This window comes from Hippoglossus hippoglossus, chromosome 5 (genome assembly GCF_009819705.1).
Source record: "Hippoglossus hippoglossus isolate fHipHip1 chromosome 5, fHipHip1.pri, whole genome shotgun sequence".
Lineage (NCBI taxonomy): Eukaryota > Metazoa > Chordata > Actinopteri > Pleuronectiformes > Pleuronectidae > Hippoglossus > Hippoglossus hippoglossus.
The window spans coordinates 24,128,969-24,150,331 of record NC_047155.1 but is presented as its reverse complement, the minus strand read 5'-3'; the positions used below and the strand labels follow the sequence as shown (position 1 = coordinate 24,150,331).

Below are 21,363 nucleotides of genomic sequence, written 5' to 3'. Positions count from 1 at the left end.
ACACATATGGGTGCGTTACTACCACAGACTGTATTACTACAGTGGGCAGATAGATGCCAAACGAGGACTCGGAAATGTACGAGGAGCGGTGAACGCAGCACGTGATCAGACGTTGCAGTGCAGTTTTTTTTCGCGCGGGGAGCAGACTGGTCGCCATGGGAGACGGAGACTGTTGAACCTGCTGTCGGACCGTACCACTTCACCGAGAGGGGCCGTCACCTCCCGCAGGACCTGCAGCTCGGCTTTCCACGCACCACTGTGAATTGTTCCCGTTTGTAGAAACCGCGACGATAACCGTGCGTGTGGAAAAGATAGTTCAAAACACGCCGCGGTGAGTTTGAAACACCGTGTCGTGCGAGCGGCGGTGGTTGAGTCGGTAACGGTGGGGCCGAGGTACGAGGATTTCCTCTGAAGTCAAGTGTTCGGTGTGTGGCTCAGTCAGGCTCAACTCTGTGTGTGTGTGTGGACGGTTCTCTGGAGAAAACACGCTCATTCCCCTCTTTCTACCGCAGGAGACCATCGAAGTGGAGAGTGGGAATGTTTTCAAGTTAGCCGCGTTCGCATTGCAGGTAAGAAAGAGTTCTTGTCGCAGGCTTTCCACTCTGTAATGTCGCCTCGTAGCCCGAACGCGAGTGCAGACGGTCCGGGACACGCAACATTTGAAAACAGTAGTCCCTTGGGGGGGGGGGGGCTGCTTTACTCGCAGCCATTGTATGTATGTATGTATGTGACCCTTTATTATTCATATTGTCCTCTAACAGTCAGCTTGTGCTTCAAAGCAGTGTTAAAAAATTAACATGGGGTCACACGAACTGTTTAATCGTGTAACTTTGTGCAGATAGCTAACATTAGCATGCTTAGTAGATTTAGGGTTTCATTTGCTTTTACCAACGGCATCCTTTTCTCCTTTTCAGGAGGCTAAAGGAGTTTACACCAGGTAAGAAATCCTTTTTATTAAAAACCTAAAAGTCATTGTAGTGAATGAAAGAAAAATGGATTAATCTAAAAGGTCTTCGCCACATCAGGGGGGACCGTTTATTTATCTTTACAACACATTTTAAGTTATAGGATCAAATTTAGCTGAGTGAAATCTACTTACACCAAGTTTTTGCCTTTTCACCAGCATATCTTGCATAAACATTTTAATGAACTAGATTCTGCAGTTGAGTGCAAACTACACAATCTAAATAGTCTTTGTCACATCAAGTACACTTTATTTAAAACACATTTTGAGTTGCAGAATCATTTTTACCTGATGAGACTCTGCACATACAATGTTTTTGTCTTCTTAAAAGATACATGCACTAGCTTATTTTCTGCTATGATGGTATACAGAAACATGCATAAACAATTTGAATGATCTAGATTCTGCAGTTAAATGCAGAATACACCACCTAAAGGTTCCTTTTCACTTCAAGAAAACATTTAATTTGAAACACTTTAAGTCACAGGATAATTTTTAGCTGGAGAGGGAGAATGTACACACATAATGTTTTGTCCTTTTTAAAGTAAAATGTACTTAAACATTTTTATATTTCACTAAGGGTTGTAAGTTACATGCATAAACATTTGAATGATCTGCATTCTACAGTTGAATGCCCACTTCACCATCTCAAACACATCATTTAAAACACAATTTGAATTTACAGGATGATTTTTAGCTGGAGAGAGTATACACAAACGTTGTTTTTTGTTCTTTAAAGAAACATGCACCAGCATATCTTAATATTTTTGCTGTATTCGTGTTAAGAATTAGAAATGCAGTAACAATTTAGTGAACTAGGGTCTGCAGTTGTATGTACACTAGACAATCTACAAAGAGTGTGTCGCTTTACTCTGACAAGGAAGCAGAGTTAGAATTTTCTTGCTGTTTGGTCAGTGCTCACTGAGTAAATATTCACTGTGTACAGCCAGTTAATGCTCAACTTATCAGGTTCAGAAAGTATTTTTTACACTGGACTTCCCTCAGTTAATAATTTCCTTTTTTATTTTGCTCTTGTGACATTGAACTGAACCCCTGCTGGCTTGCTGCCTTCCACTCGGTTCAAAGGTTGTGTTGAAAATCAGAACACTTGTTCTTTTGACACACACTTGCTAGTGAAGGCAGACAGCGTACTCACAGTTTAAACCTCAAAACTTTACCAAGGCCATTCTTTCACTAATGTGGTGATTGTGTTATCTCTCATAAATGTCACACCACTTGACAAAAACAGCCCATGTGACACGAAATACTACACAATCTGGTCACTGACACTGATGGGAGATTCTGCACTAAAGCTTCATAATCTTTTCAATAGAGAAGATGATGTTTTCATAGTGGACCTTGCTCTCAGAGGCTTTACCTGCTGGTAAGGTATGTTGTTTTTTTTACCAGCCACACGAGTGAAGGGCTGCCATTTGTTAACATTACTTGTTGGAGTGAGTGGCTGAGCAGGTTGAAGCAGAACAACCTGTGTGTGTCCCTGTGCTTTGCCTTTAAAGGCCTCTCTCTCTCTCTCTAGCCTTTATGTGGACACAAAGATTTGTGCTCTGTAAGGAATTGTGTGTATGTGTGTAGTTTGAAAGGTGAAATATGCAATACAGCGTAACCTCTTGTCATCCCACGCCATTGTTCTCTTGCAAAAAAAGTGGAAAGCAAAACTTGGCCGTGTCTGCGTGTGCTCATTAATTGTGCTGCACCATTGACCTGATACATGTTAATTATCATCTATAACAGCTTTGGTACAGATTTATGCCTCAAGTGTTTAAATAACTTCACCCTGAAGTGTAGTGCAGTACACGTGGGTGTGGGGATGGGCCGTACTTTGTCTTGACTCTGAAAGCACAATAAGAGACAACCTGCCAACAAATCTGGTAAAATCAGGATGAATGGGTGTGTGTCCAAATCTTTTTTCTTGTTTGCAAAGATACTATTTTCCCCCTTTTCACTCTGATTTCTAATAAGTTGTAGGACATTTGGAGCATTTGTATTGTGTCAGTTGACAACAACTATTGGGAAATGTGTTTTCTACTTTTGAGAAATGTGTAGAAAATGGCATTATCCTCAAACGTCTGGCTCCAGGATTTAACACTGTTTTTGTACTGGTGCATCCCCCGCTGTCCTGTGGCTGCATTTAATCATTCCTTTGAATGATGTCCTTTATTTCTTCTTCTTTTATTGAATCCCCTCATATACTCAAACAATATAAATGGGTCTCCTCTACACTGTATCACCAAAGGGCAGTGGAGTAGTGAGATTAGCTGTTGAGGAGTTAGGGAGACCTCCTCCTCCTTAAGAAGGATGAGCCAGACAAACTGTCCAATGGTAGACAACTTGGCATCGGGAGGACTCGCTGCAGTCGTGTTATTGTGGTGGTGCAGGCCAACCCCCTGCTGTGCGTTGAATTAATGCACCATCAGGTTTCACATTGTACTTGGAGTGTATCTGAATTCCCTTTGCTTTGTTCACATTGCATCTTCTTTTACTGTACTGATTCACACACTATTGCTGTTGTTCTCATCACCTGCAGGTATAACTAACAGCCAGGTTTTCTCAAGTTGATAAAAGGGGTTGTGGAAAACAGGAAATCACCTAAATGATTGATGTCTTTAAAGATCTCTAGCTGTTTTAAGAGTAACTGAGAGGGGAGTTTTTATTGCTGTTCAGTTGTCAACAGCTTCATCAATAAGCTTAAAATGTTCCGGCTGTTATATATTTACAGGTAGTCATTTTAAATTAAGTTTGATTTACACATTTGTGTTGTAATTGTGTCCACATGAGCCCATATTACACCCAGACAGTTTTAGACTTCAGTTCTATTTGCAGGTGTAGCCTCTAGTTAGTGGTTCATTCACAGCAACAGGCTCTCATTTTGCTCCCCCCATAGTCACCACGTCTCGGCCCTGTGGAATAGCTGACACATGAGTATTATCTCTCCCACACTGAGTAGGCCGTGTTGGGCTGGGCTGTACTGGGTGTTGGATTTGCCCCACGCTGCAGGCTGCTGGGAGATAACAGACGTAGTAATGAATTCCAGATTGCTGACGGGGCAGTACGGCTGCAGAGTAGATCACCCCGACCGCACCAGGCCCCGGCTCCCTATAAAATGTATGCCATCAAACACACAGCGAGGTGCCATGGCAGCAAAACCCAGTCAAGCTAGGAGAGGTAGCTACGGGGGAGAGCGATTCAAGTGCCTCTGCCCTTGCGGCGGCAGTGGCTCACCTTTGTTTTTGTTTAGTAAGCTGTTTCAAGTAACTGGATCATTATGCTTTTGTACTACCATGTTAGTGGCAGTGAAATGCCATTAGAGTTAAATTGACGTTAATAAAAGGCAACATAAGGTCAAATGGTTTTGACCTAAAATTGGCTTACAACTTATTTTCTTATGTAGAGGATACTGTCAAAGACTTAGCTGGTACACTAATTGCAGATGTTGTAATTGCTTTAATACTACATAGGGTCTGACCTGCACATCTGAGTTGTGTCTCAGTGATTTTTAACAGCCGTGGGGCTCGTACAGTACTTTTCAACACGGACAGAGGCTGCCAAGTGCTTGTGAATGGCTTTTGTTCAGGTCTCTAGTGGACTGGCCCAGCAAGCCAGAGCTCTTTTTGTCCAGTAGAAACTGAAGTCCCTGTGCTCCCTCCTACATGATGCTGGAGTGACTCATAGGTCACTGTCATAGACCTTGACAGGGACAAACACCACAGTTTGTCTGTACAGATAACATGGTCAGTTGCTGTGTTTATTGTGACACTTGAATTCTGTGTGTAATAGAACGGTACCTACTGCATCTGTCATGGTTTGATCACTGGCTGTGCTGTGAAGATGAATCAGTATACTGTATTTTATCCACAGAACATCAGATAACTGATATGTGCTGCATGAAATGGCTTTCATATTATTGAATAGATTTTTTTCCAAGTCCTTTAAGAGACTTTCTTTAAGTTAAAGGCCCTGCCCCGGCTTTTATAAATGAATTCTGGCAAGACATAAGTGAAGCTCGAGTTTAGTCTTGGCAAGCAGCAATACTCTTTATAGATAAGAGAGATGAAAATAATATCCTGACACTGCACCTTCTCTAAAGGTTTGCAAATATGAGTTATTGCTGCCATGACTGAATTCAAACCACACTGTGAAAGTACTAAAAACATGGTGAACTGTTCTCTACATACTTTTCAACCTTGGGTTGAGATTCTTGTGTAAACATTTACCTTACTTTCCTTATGGCCCACATGCTGGTATGGAACATTCATTTTAAACACACAGTAGTATTTAATTTTTTATTGCTATATAAGGTCTCCTAATCCAAACAACGAAAAACTGTTCGGTGAGTTCGGTGGCACTAAGCAAATCTAAGCATTAGTGCAAGCGCAGGGTTTTGAGTGAAATCTGAACATAAAATAAAAAAGTCCTAGTCATAAACTAAAAGACCACACTCTTTGAAAGAAAAAAGGCTAAAAAAACACAAGGTTATGCTAGGTTGCGGAAGCGAAATTATGTTATGTTACACTGACTTTTGCTAGGGAGCTTGCAGGGTAAATATCTGTTTCATTACCGGTTCAACTTCTTTTTGGAAATACAGTCAACCACAGAATGAGATTAAATTTGTGGTGGTAGCTAGGGAAGGTTCAGGTTGATGAGGGTTGATTACTGGGAACATGCACACAGTAAGCTGTCATGCACATGTGTGCATGACAGCTTACTGTGTGCATGTTACTGTGTGCATCTGTACCTATCATGTACATACATGATAGGTACAGATAGTTGTTAGTCTGAGACCAGCCTGCCCATCGTTGTAGCACGCACAGCTAAAGTGGAAACTACCGATTTTATGCTGACTGATGCATGCCTGCCGAGGAGGATAAAAAAGTTTATGGATTCATGGAAATCCCACCGACGTGGAAGGTTAGACTCTGACAGATGTGTCAATGTGTTTGTGAGAGAGAGACAGATAGAGGGTTAAACACAACTCTACAATGAAGCAACAGCAAAAAACACTAAGAAATCTTTTTTATGTTAGGAGGGTAACATAGTGTAAAAATTGTATCGGATCGTTATGGAGACGTTGTGGGACAAATAAGACTGTTACGAGCTGCCACAGTCTAGGTAATTAATGGGAAACTGGCGTTCACACATACAGTACAGCCCCTCTGGGTAAAGAGTAATAGCAAGCTGAATCTGTTCTGAGATCAAAATGCCTCTTAAAAGGACTGTTATTGTGAATGATTGTATTTGCTGTTTGTAATCTTGTGTATGATTTTTTTTTAAAAAAATCTTTTTTAGTGCTGATACTGCCAGATCAGACCTGAAGCAGCTCCCAGTTCTGCCAACAAGAGTTTTAAGGGAGCACCCATCTCTCAATTTCTGGTAAGATATCTGATGCTGTGGGTGGTTGGGGAGAAGAAACACCCTTTTCTATTAATACACTTACAATTTTGCTGCCAGATTTCCTGGTTGTACAAAGTGGTATGTACCCCAGAAGAGCAGTTCTGGGCAGTATGGTGCATGCAGTCCTTCCTGGTTCTTGGCAGACGTGTTTTGCCTCTAATGAGGTGACTAATTAATGCCTGGGTTTTGTTAATTACGTTTGCCCATTAGCCCTGAGAGTGCACAAGGAGGTGCTGACAGACACTGACTGTGTGAAGGATTGCTGTCTTTCTGTTTCTTCCCTCCACACTGCTGTTTTTGCTCCTCTTCCTGCCCCTCCTCCTCTGCTTTGATAATCGTCTGAGGTTGCTGCAGCTTCTGAAGCAGATGCATTGTGTTTAATATCCAAAGTAAAATTACAGTCTTACAGGGCATGCGTGAGCACATGTGTGCCACCATGTTTGTCTCTCTCTCTCTCTCTCTCTCTCTCTCTCTCTCTCTCTGCCTGTTGTGAGTTTGCTGCCGAGCTATGCAATTAAAAGTGATGATTACAGTGGCAAGTAAATGGGATGCATCTGCAGGAGAGGAGGATGAGAGCCATCAACAGGCCAGTAGGCCAGACTGCATTTTCTGCATGAGCAGACACAATGTGTGTCAAAGAAAGGGCTCTCTCACAACAATCCCTCTTCGGCTGGAATGTGTAACACTTGATGGATTATTCATTTAAAGTTTTATTTGTTTATTTGCAGTGAGGACAAAGTGATTGAACATTACAGGAAATTGAAGGGACTGACCAGAGGACAAGCAGTTGTGCAGTAAGTAGCGAAATATGAATACACTATCTTTATGGTTTTTAAAATTAGTTTTCAAAATGTACCCTCCATTAGACATTACTGCCTCTGATTCCACAGTGCTCTACACCAGGCTTCCTCTTTAACCTCGTGTGCCTGGCAGTGGCGGCTGTTGTTATAAGAGGTGGCTGCTGTCACCATGCCAGAATGTGTCATTAATTAGAGGAGGTGCTCTTAGTTTAGGCAGCCGGCCAACATAGGGAGGATCACAATCCTGCACTGTATATTTCCCGGCACTGTATTTCAGTGCATCCCTGGGTCATTTACACTGGGATGATTTGTGTCCTTGAACTGATCAATGGACTCTCTCTCTCGCTCTGTCACGGCCCTGAAACAAATCGATCAACTTGCCACTGCAAATAACTGTGGCTTCTCATTCACTGTAGCTTAAATCCCACTCTGTCTGTTTTACAAGAGCCAGCGGTTGACAGTGATGAAGTGACAGTGGCTGCATTTCTGTTAAACTGTTCCTCTTCCTCTAAAGGTATCTGGCCCTGGTGGAGTCCTTGCCGACATACGGAGTCCATTATTACCCAGTGAAGGTAACTGCCCTGAGTATTCTATCAATATCTTGTCTTCATCTCTTTTTCTGCATTTAATGATTTCTCAATATCACCTTTATTCTCTTAATTTTAAACGCTTTGCTTGAGGATTTTTCATGAGACAATTTCCTGTTTAAAAATGTCCTGTAGCTAAGCAGCCACACATGTATGTTACTGTAGAAATACACAGACCTGTACTGAGTCTGCCTGGGTGGGATAAGGAGTGCACTCAATCATTACTGCAAATGTTAAGCTTAGCATGATTTAAGTGATTCCTCCAGTTTTCCTTTGCTAACTTTCTCTACCAAACCCTATTAAATCAAGGTGTCTGAGGAGATCAAACAGTGATGTTAAAATGACTCAGTCAGGCTCAGAGATTTTAAGGCCTTAAATGTATCTGATCTCTTCTTTGCTGTGAACCTAATGGGGTAATTGCCTCAGTAACAGGCCTCTGTTTATTGTTGTATTTTTTGGGGTTTTTTTTTTTTACTCCCACCAATAAAGCTACCTCTTACTGCTCTAATGAGCGCTGGTGTGTGTGTGTGTTCATGTTTTCATGCAGGATAAGCAAGGACTACCGTGGTGGCTGGGAGTCAGCTACAAAGGCATTGGCCAGTACGATTTGCAGGATAAGCTGAAACCAAGAAAGGTAGACTGACCTCTTTTTACAGCTGCCCTTTTTTTCATTAACTAATTTAGTTTTGATTTGCGTTGTTATTATTTCAAAGCAAGTATACTGCTTGACTCATATTTCTTATTTTCTTATCTTAGTTTTTCTACATCCATGTCCAATATCTAAGGATACAGGGTTTGATATAATGTACATGTAAAGCCCTCTGGGAGTAACGTGTGTGTGGGCTTCATACAATTATAATTGGTTTTCTTACAAACTCAAACTAAAGCAAGTTATTTTAAAATACTTTTTTTTAAAAACTTTTTTGTGGATGTATACCTTATCAATGAGTGATGAAAACTTAGTTTCTACTGAAATCACATTTGTATTGGTATTGGAACATGAAACTAATTCATGAGACAAGAGTGTAGAAATGTGGCTTAAACTGACCTGTGGTCCTTATCATGGAGTTAAGTTAATTACTTATCACAGTAGCCTAATTATATCTGAAAAAAGCAAATGTCAGACTCACTGATAACATCTCTGTCTCCTTTTTCACCTCTGATGAGTTTACACCCCTGTGTTAAACTCTACTGAAATACATAACTTAACCACTTTTCAGCCCTGTGCTTTTTGTTAGCTGGTTAATGATCCACCCAAACAGTAAATAGGTGTAATTAGGACCCTGTTTCCCATGCTGGTCAGGAGAAAGAGGGACACAGATGGGAAAATACTTTGGAGTTTCAGTACAGCATGTGCTGTGTGCAGTCAAGGCTGAATGTTTCACAGCAAATACAGTAACAAACCAATATTAACAACAATGGAATTGAATGTTAGGTATTATAAACAACACGGCTAACACATTTGGAGGGAAAATGGACAAATAAATACTTGCTCAAATTAAACATATTCACAAATCAGAGTTTGCCAAGGGCCTAACAATCTGTACAAGATGTCCTTAACCCTTGACTAGGGTGAAGAAAAACCTCCAAAAAAGAAAACCCTTTTAACTGGAGGTGAAAAATCACAGAAATATCAGAGAGAGTCACAAGTGAGGGACCCCTCTCCCAGGTCGGACAGAAGTGCAATAGGTGTTGTATGTTACAGAGCACATCAACTAATTAACAATGGTGTGTTTAAAACACTCAAAGGAAAGAAGAAGACAGACATAAATGGAGAGTTGAGGCTCAGAAAAAAGTGTATAACACATAAAAGTAAGTAGAAAAAGTAGTTTCCACAATGACGTTAATGCAGTCGGAAATCTGACCTTTCGTCTCAGGGAATACTTCTACATACGTCTACCTAATTAACTGAAACTTTGGCCATGTTTGATATACATCTGACATTGTAACATTTTTCACTGTACATAAAGATGCTGCTCCTGAGCCAGTATTTCTGCAAGTGCACTTGTGTCTGTGATTACCGTCTCTTTTGTTGTAACAGTGTTATTTAGTAGTGACCCAAGTGTGGATTTCTCCTCAACCTCTTTCATTGAACTCGTCATAGCTGGTGTTGTAAGGCAGGAACCTGTTGACATAGCAGGGTGTGCTGTTATAGTGAATACAGAGGCATTAATAGGCACAGCCACAGTGTGTCTCTGCCCGGCCCCTCGTAGTGGAAGGTGTAATTATGGTGCTCTGTGGGAAGCTGTGGGCCTCAGGGACTGGGGTTGGCACTCTGCCAGCTGGGTGGGTGGGTGCGTGTTTGGAGTTGGGAGAAAGCTATGAAGGTGTTGGGGTTCAATAAAACTAGACTCTACCTTCCCCAACTCCTCCACACAAGGGGGGACTGTCACATGGGAACCTGACAAGAGCTTCGTGCTCTGGGAAAAAACTTTGCCTTTCTAAATTACCTTTTTTGTCACTCTTGCTGATAGTTGGAAGTGTGTGGATACTTTCCCTTTTGATTATTGATAGTGTTTCCTGTCTTGGTTCACAGTCCCTGCTTTCAACCCAGCCCATCCCTCCCTTCCCTCTGCAACCCCACTCAGCATACCGCTGTGTGTGTGTGGTCTAGGTATTCATGTTGGAGTCCTAAATCTGTTTACACAGTCATGTTATGGGGCTTGTCTTTCTTGTGGAGACATTAAGCAAATCACTTAATGTGTTCAAAAGATATGTTTAACAATGTTTGTTTGTCTAAAGTAACTACAATAGTATAGTGTCATATTATTAATATTATTATTATTATTATATCTTATTATCTTCTCTGCATGCATGCCAGTTTCATCACTGTGTATAGACACAGTGTGTGTATGTGATCTAAACATAAAAGGGACCATATGTATTACACAGATCCAGAGGGGACTAGGGAAAGCGATGCTAAAAGAAGTGTTGTATTTAGAGAAGATGATTTGCTCATTACAAACTATTAGAAAGCTGGGTTTCCAGGTCAAACAATGGGACTGAAGCAGATGGCAAGTCAACACTTAATTCATTGAATTAAACTGGGAAACTGTTCTGTCTCTGTGTCACTGGGGCTCTCTCCCAGCAGGTAACAGGACACTCTTTAAGACCACATGCTGGTCCTCCTATATGATGAGCCAACAGAACCAAAATAAATGTTCAGTTGATTGTGGGTGACAGTGTCTGCTTTGGGTTAATAACAACATGATGTAAGACATGAAGGGATTGTAAAGTTTCTTTGTGAAAATAAAACAAAGTTAAAAGTAAGTTTAAATGAAAACTGAAAACATCCTCCCGCCGTTGACTTATCTTTTAATTAAACTCACTCTATCATAAATCAAAATAGGATGCAGTTCCTTCAGCTGTTTTCCTGTTATCATGACTTTACAACTTTAGCCATGTGTCATGTTGTGGAAACGTACAGTGTTGCCAATCAGCCAGTGCCGGTATGTGATATGTTACGTAAAGGGTGGGGCAGATCTTTTTCTGCACGGGCGTGTGAGTCAGAGCCTTTGACACATTTTCCTCCATGTTTGTTCCTGGACTCATGGCTGTAGGGGACATTGAGTTGTCGGTGTGAGCTGGAATTGAACACCCTGATCCCATCTGAAAACCACAGGCATTTCTGGAAAACTTCCACTTGCTTGTAATGAGACATTTGGTAAAAACAAGACAAGATGTAAATACTGAAGATACAGACATTCTGTGTATAAAAATCTAGTTTTCTCTTCCTCTGAGTTGTATTGTTGGGGCAGTGAATGCAGAGTATGTCAACATGCTAGCGTGCAGAATGATGTTTCTGGAGTGCTTTACTACTTGCAGTCTTGTGATTGTTGAGTTTAAGGTGTGTCACATCCTTGACATATTTTGTCTCCATGTCTTAGTTTCATCTGTGTGCTGGCACTCAGGTGTGGAGTTTCTCTAACAGGGGGCATGATCCAGTGAAAGTGTTTATTGCCTTGGCCCTTGTTATCTTTTGTTACAATGTAAATGGTGCTAAGTGATAGCGACTGGGTGGATTGGTGTGGGGTTCCCTCCACAATGGGATGAGGTTTTGGATGCGTCCTGTTGGCTGGTTCCTATTGTTCCTTAAATACCGTGCTCTTTGTTTCACTGCCAGACAGACTGTGATTGATAATGAGTGCAATATTGGCAAGAACAGTATGTGGAGTGCTCCGCCATGCCCACACCCAAAAAACTTTATTTTTATACTAGAAACCTGTGCATTTGTTTTAATGGGCTACAGTAGTATGATCAAGAACAATAGCAGTATGGTAGAGCATTTTAATCCATGCAAAATGAGATTTCCTCTGGTTTATCATGCTTGTTAGCTTTTATTAGACCATATAGTACATGCTTTCTACCTGGTTAGAGGCTCTTGCTATGAATGATTAGACCATAGTGACAGATTCCTATCATGTTTGCCCGAGGGGGCGGGGGTGGTCATAGTGAATTCAGCTACACAACAGTGCTTTGTGTGGTATTTATAACATGAAACGCAGAGAACTTCCCAGATTCCAGTGAAGTATTCAAAGTCTGTATAGGTTTGATGGCTTATCTGTGAGGGACGGAAAGCAAAGTGCAAATAGTTGTAAACAACCTGCTGATCTGGTCTGGCTAAAAAGGATGTGAGCTTTGTGTGTGTGTATGTGAGAGGGAGAGAGGGAGAGAGGGAGAGTGGTGCAGAGCAGGTTAGAGCCTTGAAGGCGGTGTGAGGTGTCAGTGATGTCAGGGGAGGGAGGGGGTGGTTTAAAGGGGCGTGGTCAGCTCAGCTGAAACTCTTGCAACACCTATCTGGCTCCCTGAGAACAGACAAGAGAGAGTATTGTTCGAGCAGGCTGCAGCCCTGTGGGAAACTCCGTCAAAGGATTCAATACAAACCCAAGAGAATCCTACCAGGGATTTGATAAGAGCAAAAAAAACCTTCACGGTAAGACCTTGTACAACGTCCACCTATTACCTGTTCTTTTCAACAGGGTTTTATGTTTCATTTTCCTTATGTCCTCCTGTAAATGATCTGTCTGGTGTGGTGCTGTATCTGCCTTCTGAGATCAAGATACAAGCAGTCAATGTGTGAGTCACTGCTGTACAGGAAGATATGAAATGTTCTACAGTTGGTTTGCTTACTGCAAAGTATGTTTGTCCTCGTGGAATTGGAGTAATGTCCGTTTTTGGGATATCAGCTAATTAAAAAAATATATGTTTTTGAATGTTCTGCAGCATCTAGTATTTTCTTAAATCAGAGCAGGGAGGAGTTGTACTCAGGCAAGTGGCTCCAGATCTGTTTAATGAGCGTACTATCCGTGGAGCAGATGTTCCCCTCTGACACAGAGAAGTTCTGCCTCTGTTTCCCTCCACGGTAGAATGAAATGAGAAGCTGGCCTGACGCCTGGCACGATTTTACTCCCTGCAGTTGCAGCATTATAATTGCTCCTGTGTTAGCCTGGACTTACACCTGACTGGCTGGCCCTCTGAGCCCCATTCATGGCTTCAGCTGTTATATGCTCTTTCTGCTAATGTTGCAAGTCAACCAGTCAAAAACTTTGCTAAAAGGCAGGGTGCTTTGGCAGAAACAAAGCCAGTTGTTTTAATACTTGCCAGGCCGTTGTGTTCTGTTGGGAAGATTGTAGCTTTTCTAACCAAACTTATACAAATGTGTATTTGTACAGCCTTTTGTTTATGAAGTGATCCCTCTGTTAACGTACTGTAAATCAACATTTCAAGTCCAGTGTTGGCTTGTGTACTCAGGGGTGTAATTTCTCAATACCCATCCCTCCCCCTTCTCTGTCTCATTCTCTCTGCAGTTGTTTCAGTGGAAGCAGTTGGAGAATTTGTATTTCCGGGAGAAGAAATTTGCAGTGGAAGTGAACGACCCGCACAGGTCAGAGAAAGCAAACAACCTTATTTTTCATATCAGTTTTAAAAGTGTTCCCATTTTAGCTGCTGCTTTCTCACCACTCTTGTCCTTAACCTACAAATAGTGAAGGGCATCTGCAGCCCTTGGTGCATTTAGGACACCATGTTAATGGCTGTAGCCTGCCTGTTAAATGACTGCTTCCTACTGGTCAAGGGCCACTTTATTATTCTATGGTTGTTGTAGACCTCTGCTCCTCTCACAGCGTTAATGTGGTACTCTCAGCCTTCAGAGCTGTCATTAAATCCCACAGTCTGTTTCAAAGTGTGATGTCACTGCTTGTCTCCTCTTCAGTAAATTTACTACACAAAGCCTTACAAGTTTAATTGTATAAAGATTTTCTCTTTCCCAGTCTCTGCTTACTAAGATATTTTATATTAATGAAAACCTTGTTTATCTACCATCAATGTTTTTTGTTATGTAGCTGAAAAGATTTTCCTTCTGGATCAGTAGAAGTACTTAGTGTCTGTTTATTATCTTCCATAGAAGAACAGTGACCAAGCGAACCTTTGGACAGACTGGTCTGGTTATTCACACATGGTATGCCAGCCACTCCCTGATTAAAACCATCTGGGTGATGGCCATCAGTCAGCACCAGTTCTACCTGGATAGAAAGCAAAGCAAAGTAAGTCTCTGTTTTCTTGTTTCACGTTGTTCACATTTCCCACCAACACAATCAAACTGGCCAATACTTGTCTTACACTGATGCTTGACTTTTGTAGAGAGAGCTTGTCTTGTGTCTGGTGACCCACATACAGATCAGGGTCAGTGTGTGGAAAAAAGCCCACACTGGAAGAGTAAATGACTGGCTGACACATGCTGCGTGTTTTGTGGTCTTTAAACTGTTTATTAAACTCTCTGACATGATTTTGGAAAATAACTCCAGTATGAGCTTAAGCTCAACATTATCAAAACCCACAGAGTTTATATAGTTTGAACATTGACTGAAAAAAGTTATTGTAATGTGCCAAGACTAGTGCACCTGTGACTGTTCATCGTGTGATGCACTGCCTGATCCGTGTCCCATGTTTATGACTTGTGTAAATAGTTTGACAAAGGGATATGACAGGTTTAATAACAATGGGTCCCATGCTGCTAGTCAGCTTATGTTGTGCTGTAAGGCTCTCGTTTAATAGAAATAAAACTACTGTAACCTACTGAAAGTAACACATTAAAATGCTCATAATTGCTCTGAGGGTGTTTATTAGTATATTCAGAATGATACAGTCAGAGTAGTACCTATTATTATGGCTGTTTTTGCTTTGTCTGCGGCTTAATGGGAAAAGTGTTTAAGTGTTATAGTTGTGAAGGGATACATGTGTTTTATGACTGTGCCATTGAGAATAGGAGAAGGCACAGTGTGTTTACAGCGCAGGTTGTAAAGTGTTAAAACTTGTCCCAGTGCCCCGAAGACATTCAGTGCTTAATGTGTTTTTGTTTATGGTGCATATTTGCTGAGCATCAGAGCTATTACAAAGTATTAGTGGGCTGTGATGTGCATTTCGTGGTGGAGATGGATGGGTGTGTGTGGCTGCAGTCAGATGAGGTTATTCATCCCCTGTCTTGCTCAAAGGCAGATGGTGTGTCAGTGTTCATCCAGGAATAGAGCCCTCACTGATTGATGAGAGAGCAGTGAGCTCTGAGTACAGAGTATGCAAATGGAGCCACTACTATCGCAGTGCGCTATCATAAAAATGAAATACTCCCAAACCTTCCTACACCACTCTTTCTTGTTTCCTTCTCCTAACTGTCATTTTGTCCCCTAAAGTCGAAGATGACCACAACCAGGAGTTCAGGAGACATCGCTGTCGACCTCACAGAGATCTGCGCCCCGCGGATCACTAAACTTTCCAGTATCGAGATCAAAGACCAGCTCATCATGGCCAGCAGTGGGAGCCTCATCTCAGCTGGTAAGCAGAGAGTTAATCAGCTAATGGCTTCTGTTCCACATCAGACTGATGACAACGATGATTTATGGCTGTAGTCTTTTTTTTAAGCTAATCAGATGATGTGTGCTTATTCCAGGTTCTGCTGATTCAGAAGTCAGTGAGGAGCAGAAGAAAGAGAAGATTGTAGAGTTAAAGAAGAAAGAAAAAGACCTTCAAGACAAGCTGACAAAGAAACTTGAGGAACTGAAAAAGATCTGCATGAGAGAAGCAGTGAGTGTCTCTCTCAGTCAGTTTTTTTGACGATGTGAAGTTTTTTAACTCAACTGACGGGTGGTTGTTCTTATTTGTAGGAGCTTACAGGCAGATTACCTCAAGAGTATCCCCTGGCCACGGGTGAGAAGGCTCCCCAAATCCGTCGCCGTGTTGGTACGACCTTCAAGCTGGATGACCTTTTCCCCTATGATGCGGTTAGTAAAGCTATGGTTGTGATGTATTTCTACCTTTCCTGCTATTTAGCATAAAGAGAGTTTGATTACCTGGAGATCGTTCAGATCATTGGACTTTTGGAAATGAGGAGTAAAAGTTGAACATGTGCTTTGAGGCTTACATAGCATGTTTTGAATTAAACTGTTGTTGTGAGACGTAGCTGGCTTACATCTACAAGTCAATGTGGAAAACTGAATATGAACGAGAATATGTGAGCACATTGAAAATGAATGTTTTATCTGTTTCTAATAAATGGTGTTTTTGAACACGTAGATGTTTAAAGTCTGTTCCTTTGTTCGGAGGACTGCTGACAGCTTCTGATATGTGTATGTGTGACTACAGGACCCACATTTGAGGAATCTGGAGAGCATGTTTGCGCTACAGCAGAAGATTGTAGAAGCAGCCATCAAGTTAGCCAACGAGGGCGACCTCTGCAAGACAGTTAGGAAGAAGAGGAGAAATAACTTCCTGGACTCAAGGAGGAAGCTGGAGGATATTGAGAGGGAGATCAACGCCTACAGGATCAAGAAAGGAAAGAAGCCCACCCAGAGAGCTTCACTGATCTTAGCAGGTACTCACACACCTTTATCAAAGCCCATTGGCTATTGTCTTATGATTAATTAGCCTCTGGCGAAATGGCAAAATGTTTTTGCTTCCAGTGTAGACATGCCCACGAGTCTGGAGTTTCTATACATAAATCACAAACAATGATTCTTTTTGTAGATGTTGTACGTTGTGACAACATTTTGGGTCATCTCTATGAACAGCTGTCTCTATATGAATGCAGAAAAGCCAATAGCCGATGGATTTAGGTCTACATGCTCTGCCTCTCCACAAAGACCTACGGGCAACCAAAGCAGCCACAAACGTGATTGCTCAAACTAGAAACGGAAACCATAAGGCTTCCGGCCCGAAAATCTTGTCCTTCGCCTAAATATTCTGCACGTTCACATGTAGAATCTGTTCATAAAAATGAGTCGCACTCAGATATCACAAACAACTACAAATCCATTAACACATAGCAACTGATTTTAAATACTGCCACTGTCTATGAGAAGAAGCATTTGTAAAGGACCATTCCTCTCCTCTGTTATCAGATGATGTCAACCCTTCAGACCTCAGTTCTCTATCTGACAGCCTTACTCTGGATGATGGTAAGTGTCCAAGCGTAATAATGCTCAGTGTGCATGTATTTACACCCTCCTCACAATCCTCCATTATAGATGAGTTATAACCAAGTTATTGCTTTTATCTCCCAGATGATGAGTTTACTTCCCAGAGGCAGCGGTCCAGGTCAGTGCAGTATTCTCCACGACCGCACCACGCAGAAACCCTGGACCTCCACTACAACCAGGAGAGACGTGTATCTGCCAACGAGCAGCACGCAGACAGCAGGTACACAGCTAGCACTGACACGAATGGAGTGTATTTATGTTTTTTTTATATTTTCCAGTGTGTGTGTGTGACTGAGCAAGGAGCGAGTTCAGACCTGTAGAGCAGATCCAGAGCTACATTCCTGCCAGTAATCTCCTCCCTCTTTCTTCTGCCTCTCCAGCAATCTCCCTCTTATCAGCCCAAATGCACTTGCTTTAAAAATAGATGTAGAAGAACATGTCACTGCCTGTGAAGGAGCAGTCAACAAGTCCAAGTTGAGAGGAAAAGAAACAGGAAAGTGGCTCTGGAAACTTAGTTTAGATGGCAGCCACTTCACTACTGTTTACAAAACGATAGAAGCAATGTGTTGCTATAGGGATTTCGGTCACAATGCTTACTGTTGCATGAAAAGAAAGATCAATGGACTCTGAAATTACAGCCATTCAGGTGGAAGGGGTGACTAAAGTCGAGACTAAATTCAAGCACACGCAAGGTTTTTTTTTTTCTTCTTCAGTTTTGTGAGCAAGGGTAGAGGTGTTTACCTTGATAAAAAAAAGCTCTGGCCTGAAGAGGCGAATGCCCTGAAAACACTGTTGTTATTTCTGTTCCAGATTAATTTATGGACAAGTCCAGGAACCGCTCCATTACAGTCACCGTGATGCCTTATCAAGCCACAGAAGCCCTTTTAAACCGGCTTCCAGACAGCCACGTGACGCCCGCAGCATGCCCCCTACCCCTCTCCTCACCCGCAACGCCTACAGCAGCAACCAGCTAAGGTGAGGCCTCAGAGATGGACTGTTTATTCCTTTATATTTTCTTTCAGCAGCTCTTGTGTCTTTTGCTGAATCATGTTTTACTCTTGTAGGACAGAGGATGCTCCACAACATTTCCGCCAGCGTAGCGGGAGTCTGGAGTCCCAGTCTCAGTTCCAGACAGAAACTGAACCTCCCGTGCCAACGTTCACCTTCTCCCCAGCCCGACGCAGCAACAGCACAGAGGTCCTCGATGACGGCTCCTCCTACACAAGCCAGTCCAGTGTGGAGTACAGTGTTCCTGGTAACCACACCCACAAACGCAGAACCCGCGGTCGCCACAGAAAAGACCTGTACGCCAACACAGGCAGCATGCCCAACCTGGCTCAGCCAGATACCCGCTGCTACGCCTACCAGCCTCGGGCCCGACCCACCACAACAGCTTATTATGTCACAGGTTACCCCAGCTACGCAGACCCAGAGCCTTACTCCAACGGACACTACATGTATGACAACGAGATGGAGGGACACTATAATGTCAACCCCTCCTACCATCCCGCCCCGACAGATTATCACGACGTGCACAGTCACTATGGTAACGACGAGATAGACGGCATGTCGCAGCACCCATATGCTACGCTCAGGCCACCAAGAAACCGTCAGGTGGCCCACAGCAACGAGCATGTCACCAAGAACATCCAAAAAGCCTTGGTGGCTGAGCACTTGAAAGGCTGGTACCATCGCAACGCCGCACACAAACAACCTCCATACTACGACTTCGACAGAGGCTCCCAGCAGAGCCTGGGCTATCAGACCATGCCTGCACCCTACAGCCACAACAACAGAAACATGTTCTCATCAGGTCAGACCACTGCACCCTGTAAACACAGTCTCTAGCAAATAATGTTGACACAAGTTTAACACAAAGGTCGATCATTACTAAATTGCACCATTTGTTTTCTACAGCGTCCTCAGCATCCTCCACTGGAAACTGGCACAGCCACATGAGTGGTGGCATGTCGGAATATGACATGCCTATGCATGCGCCGCCGCCGACCTACTCTTACAGCACAGCCCCATACAGCCACTCTGCCCACAGCAGGTGAGAAAGAAAAACTTGGCCTCAACTCAGCTCCTTATCCAATAAGACACTCCCTGATCCTCCTTATCCCCAGAGCTAAGCACAGTATTTAATTACCTGGAATGGTTATCCCTTACACACAACACTTGTGTAGCCAGTGTTACCTTTTCTTTAACTTCACCTTCATGTTATGTATGTATTTAATGTTACAGCCTGGTTCAGCAGTAGGATTATAGACTCTACGTTGGGGCCGGCTGTCACATCCTCCTCAGAACTTCAGAATGGTTCTCTTCTCCTCCTTAACTCTCCACTGGGCCCTGCTTTCTTATAGATATGGTGCCTCACAGGTTTTAAAGGCCTCCTGGCACAGCCCTGACGGTCGGAGGCGCTGTGCCTTTTTCCCTGCTAGTTCTTCCTCCTCAGCTTCCTCCTCCACCTCCTCCCTGCCCTCCTCCTCCTTTCCCTCCTCCTCCTACTCCCCTGGCTGTCGAGCCAGACAGGTGGCCTCCAGCCCTGCGCAGCCTCAATCCTCCAGAGGGCACAGGCTCAGTAAGGTGTCCTTTGCTAAAGGTAGTTCATAGTAAGTAAACAGCGACAGCTGGAGCCTGTGCGTTTGCTTCTTTGGGTTTGTCTGCAGTGTAAATCATAGTCTGCTCGTCCATGTTGAAGTGAACTTTGCATTTTTGAGATGTTTTATTGTGCATTATCATGTATGATAAGGTAACTGCATGGCTTCTATTAAAACATGCCTGCCCTACTTCCTCTTCTGGCAAGCATATTGCCATCCAGTGGTCACATTTCTCTTTTTTGTAGTTTGTTATTTCTCCTCTGCTGTTTGCCTTCCCGGCCCATGCAGAGGCTCCCTGCCCATGAGCTGCTATTCACCCTTCACCTTTGCCCCCTCTCATGTGCAGATGTCCCACAGAGTTTGAGTGGCGGAGCGGTAATAGGATGGCGCGCCCTGCGGGGCCTTTAGAGAGGTGTGGTGCTGCAGCCTATGCTACTGACCAGGGAAATTAATCTTTTCCCCCCAATAATCAAAGTCGCAGCACAGAGGAAAGGGTGAGAGATGAGAATGTAAAACTACCCCACTTGGTTATCATGGTGATGGGGATCTTTTTTCAAACGTGGCAGGGCCTCACAGAAAACTCCAAATCATTTTTACCTTCATGATTTCGGGCTTCTTTTGGTGGTGGGAGAGCACTTGTGTGGCAGAGGGAAAATGTGACCCCTGATCATTGTCGCATTTGAAGGCTGTGTGTGTTTTTAATTTCTGTGTGCATCTGCTGCATTGTTGCGTGAGAATGTTTGACCCTGGGTTTGAAACTGAGTTTAACATTAAAGGTGGAGTAAGTGCAAAAAACTGTAAAACAATATCAAAGCAGAAAATGGCTCTGAACAAGACAATACAAAGATTGTTTTGGTTGGTTAGGAAGGACCCAGTCTGGTTCTGACATGTTTACCATGTGTGCCATTTTCTGGAGAACGACTCTCAAGAGCAAAACAATACACCCCCCCCCCCCCTTCAGTGCTCATCCAGAAGCTCTGCACCTCCTAAACGCATGGGTGCATTGAGACAGTCTCATGGCGTGAAAATGAAAAGAACTTTATTCCATCAGACTTAAAACTAGCAAGACAAAGAAGTCAGTAGTTTAGTGGCTGTAAGCTAAAAAATAAGTTAACATTACCTGGAAGAGTATTTCAGTTATTGCATCAATCCAAACGATCCCACTGTGCACGCAAACCTGTGTATATAGTTGTTTGTGGCTATAAAAATTTACATACTCGGACAAACATCATGATGTAGAGTAAACAGCAAGATGACAAACTGTTGTTGCAGTTGCTGCAGAGACAAAGTGAATAGACTATCCGACTTTTACCCGGTTCCAGAACAACAACTGCAGACCACGATAATTAACTGTCTAGCTACTGTAACTAACATCACACTGATAAAATATCTCGTCAAGCTACAAAGTTCAGATGTCCCTGGGCAGGTCATTTAAATTTAGTGAACTGGGCCTGGGCTGAATTTCCTACTTAGTCTGAAGGTGCAGTCTCCATTGTTGGAGAACCTCACCGATGCTCTTCCCTATTTCCTTATCAA

The 21,363-nt window shown here is 42.8% G+C and overlaps 1 protein-coding gene across 7 annotated transcripts in view; it reads left to right on the top strand.

The window, feature by feature from the left end:
- The window catches only part of frmd4ba (FERM domain containing 4Ba), a 44,956-nt gene that overhangs the window by 21,787 nt on the left and 1,806 nt on the right, over window positions 1–21,363 (top strand). For 2 of the 7 annotated variants that reach the window (XM_034584844.1, XM_034584838.1), the window contains exons 6-23: window positions 513–569; window positions 915–937; window positions 6,269–6,352; window positions 7,102–7,167; window positions 7,688–7,745; window positions 8,308–8,394; window positions 13,568–13,644; window positions 14,164–14,302; window positions 15,446–15,587; window positions 15,703–15,836; window positions 15,917–16,033; window positions 16,395–16,623; window positions 17,150–17,206; window positions 17,312–17,447; window positions 18,038–18,202; window positions 18,292–19,040; window positions 19,145–19,280; window positions 19,591–19,839. In XM_034584844.1, the coding sequence (XP_034440735.1) occupies window positions 513–569; window positions 915–937; window positions 6,269–6,352; window positions 7,102–7,167; window positions 7,688–7,745; window positions 8,308–8,394; window positions 13,568–13,644; window positions 14,164–14,302; window positions 15,446–15,587; window positions 15,703–15,836; window positions 15,917–16,033; window positions 16,395–16,623; window positions 17,150–17,206; window positions 17,312–17,447; window positions 18,038–18,202; window positions 18,292–19,040; window positions 19,145–19,280; window positions 19,591–19,839 (2,705 nt within the window). Of the gene's footprint in view, window positions 1–512; window positions 570–914; window positions 938–6,268; window positions 6,353–7,101; window positions 7,168–7,687; window positions 7,746–8,307; window positions 8,395–13,567; window positions 13,645–14,163; window positions 14,303–15,445; window positions 15,588–15,702; window positions 15,837–15,916; window positions 16,034–16,394; window positions 16,624–17,149; window positions 17,207–17,311; window positions 17,448–18,037; window positions 18,203–18,291; window positions 19,041–19,144; window positions 19,281–19,590; window positions 19,840–20,173; window positions 20,322–21,363 lie in introns of all 7 variants that reach the window. The other 5 variants (XM_034584840.1, XM_034584839.1, XM_034584841.1 and 2 more) reach the window with 5 other exon arrangements.